Source organism: Magnolia sinica, chromosome 17, assembly GCF_029962835.1.
Source record: "Magnolia sinica isolate HGM2019 chromosome 17, MsV1, whole genome shotgun sequence".
In the NCBI taxonomy this organism is placed as follows: domain Eukaryota; kingdom Viridiplantae; phylum Streptophyta; class Magnoliopsida; order Magnoliales; family Magnoliaceae; genus Magnolia; species Magnolia sinica.
Genome location: NC_080589.1, coordinates 62,262,664 through 62,264,611, shown reverse-complemented (window position 1 = coordinate 62,264,611; position 1,948 = coordinate 62,262,664). Strand labels below are relative to the sequence as shown.

The 1,948-nt window shown below is 42.9% G+C and overlaps 1 protein-coding gene across 1 annotated transcript; it reads left to right on the top strand.

Annotated features, from left to right (window-relative positions):
* Positions 1-314: 314 nt before the first annotated feature.
* Positions 315-1,373, top strand: LOC131230262 (uncharacterized). The gene is made up of 2 exons (XM_058226094.1): positions 315-961; positions 1,261-1,373. Exons 1-2 carry the CDS (start codon positions 385-387, stop codon positions 1,293-1,295), a joined length of 612 nt encoding a protein of 203 aa, XP_058082077.1. The 5' UTR covers positions 315-384; the 3' UTR covers positions 1,296-1,373.
* Positions 1,374-1,948: the final 575 nt, after the last annotated feature.

Below are 1,948 nucleotides of genomic sequence, written 5' to 3'. Positions count from 1 at the left end.
GTACAGAAGCCCCCACATTGTAGTTTTGATGGTACCAACTATTCTTTATGGGCCATTCATTTTAAGAACTTCCTCAAGGGTCATGGTTTGTGGGGACTACTGGATGGATCTGTTACTATCCTCACAGATGCCGCCAAATTAGATGATTGAGAAATAAACAATGGACGGATTATTACCTGGATTCTCTATTCGGTCGATCGGTCCATTGCCGTTGGACTCACGCCTCATCGCACTGCTAAGGCGATGTGGGAACATCTCCAGTCGATTTATCAACAGAGTAATGTGGCCCGGTTATACCGTCTGGAACAGGATCTTGTTACCCTTACTCAGGGTAACGACAGTATTCAATCATTTTACTCCAAAATTGTCACAATTTGGACAGAGATGACTATGATGGATCCAACATTTCCTCATGACTTTAAAATATTCCAAACTATGCGCGAGAGTGCGCAAGTTCGTCAATTTCTTATGAAGCTACGTCCGGAATTTGAGCATTGTCGGGCTGCTCTCTTGAACCGTAGCCCTACTCCTTCATTGAATTCGGTTATTAATGATTTATTGGCTGAGGAACAACGACTGAAAGTTCTCTCAACTCCGAGCTCATCTGATATGGTGCTTGTTGTGTCCACAACTCCACCAACACGTGGTTCTGGTTCCTCTCCCTTGACTTGTCGCGGGTGCAACAAGGTGGGACATGTTGTCGCTCAATGCAAGGAATGGTGTGCTTATTGTCAACGGACTGGTCATGGTATTCAGGACTGCCGTACACGAGCTTATGCATCTTCTTTCAGCCGTGGTCGTGGCCGTAGTCGTGCTCTCTCGGCTACGGCTGCCACTATTTCTTCCGAGACATCTGTTAGTGAGTCTGCATCTACTACTTCTGCTGAAGGTCTTTCATCTCCATTGACTCCTGCGATGCTCCAACAAATTGTTCAGGCCCTTTCTGCGGCCGGTATGTCAGGTATCACCTCATCTTCTCCATGGTTCTTCGATTCTGGTGCTTCAAATCATATGACGAGTGTATCACATCTCTACAATACTCGTCCCTACACTAGCAAGCAGGCTATTTCTACCGCAGATGGCACTAAACTACCCATACAGTCCGTTGGTTCCTTAACTTTCTCTCCTTCTGACCATCGCTAGTTTACCCTTTGTGATGTATTTCATGTCCTTAAACTCTCCTCAAATTTAATTTCTGTTGGTCAACTTACATCCAATAACTGTTTGGTCATCTTTCTTCCAAATTGTTATTTTGTGCAGGATCTGGCAACGGGGAAGGTACTTGGGAAGGGTAGGCGGCATGGTCGTCTGTACGTGCTTGATTTTGATCAATCTGTCACCCCGGCTCGTTGTTTCTTTTCTCCATCTTCATCAGATATTACTTCAGCAAATAAAATGTGGAAACTGTGGCATTTTCGCCTGGGTCATCCACATTCGGATCGGTTACTTCAGTTAATTTCATATGGCATGTTAGGGAATATTTCTCTTAATAAAAATGATTTGGATTACTCTTGTTCTTCCTGTTGTCTTTCAAAAAGTAAGTGTATTCTCTTTTCTTTAAGTACTACAAAAACATCTTCTATGTTTGAATTTGTGCATACAGATGTTTGGGGTCCATCACTAATTATGTTCCTCTCTGGGTTACGATACTATGTTATATTCATTGATGATTTCACACGGTACACTTGGATTTACTTTCTGCAATCAAAGTCACAGGTTTTTAAAAAATTCAAGTTATTTCACTCTATGGTAGAGACTCAGTTTCGGGTTTCAGTTCAAACTCTTCGCTCTGACTCAGGGGGGGAATATCTCTCAACCGAATTTCGTACCTTTCTTCAAGGTCATGAGATTATTCATCAGACCACCTGTTTTGAAACTCCACAACAAAATGGGGTGGCTGAACGGAAAAATCGTCATATTGTTGAAACTGCCAACACTCTGATGACAG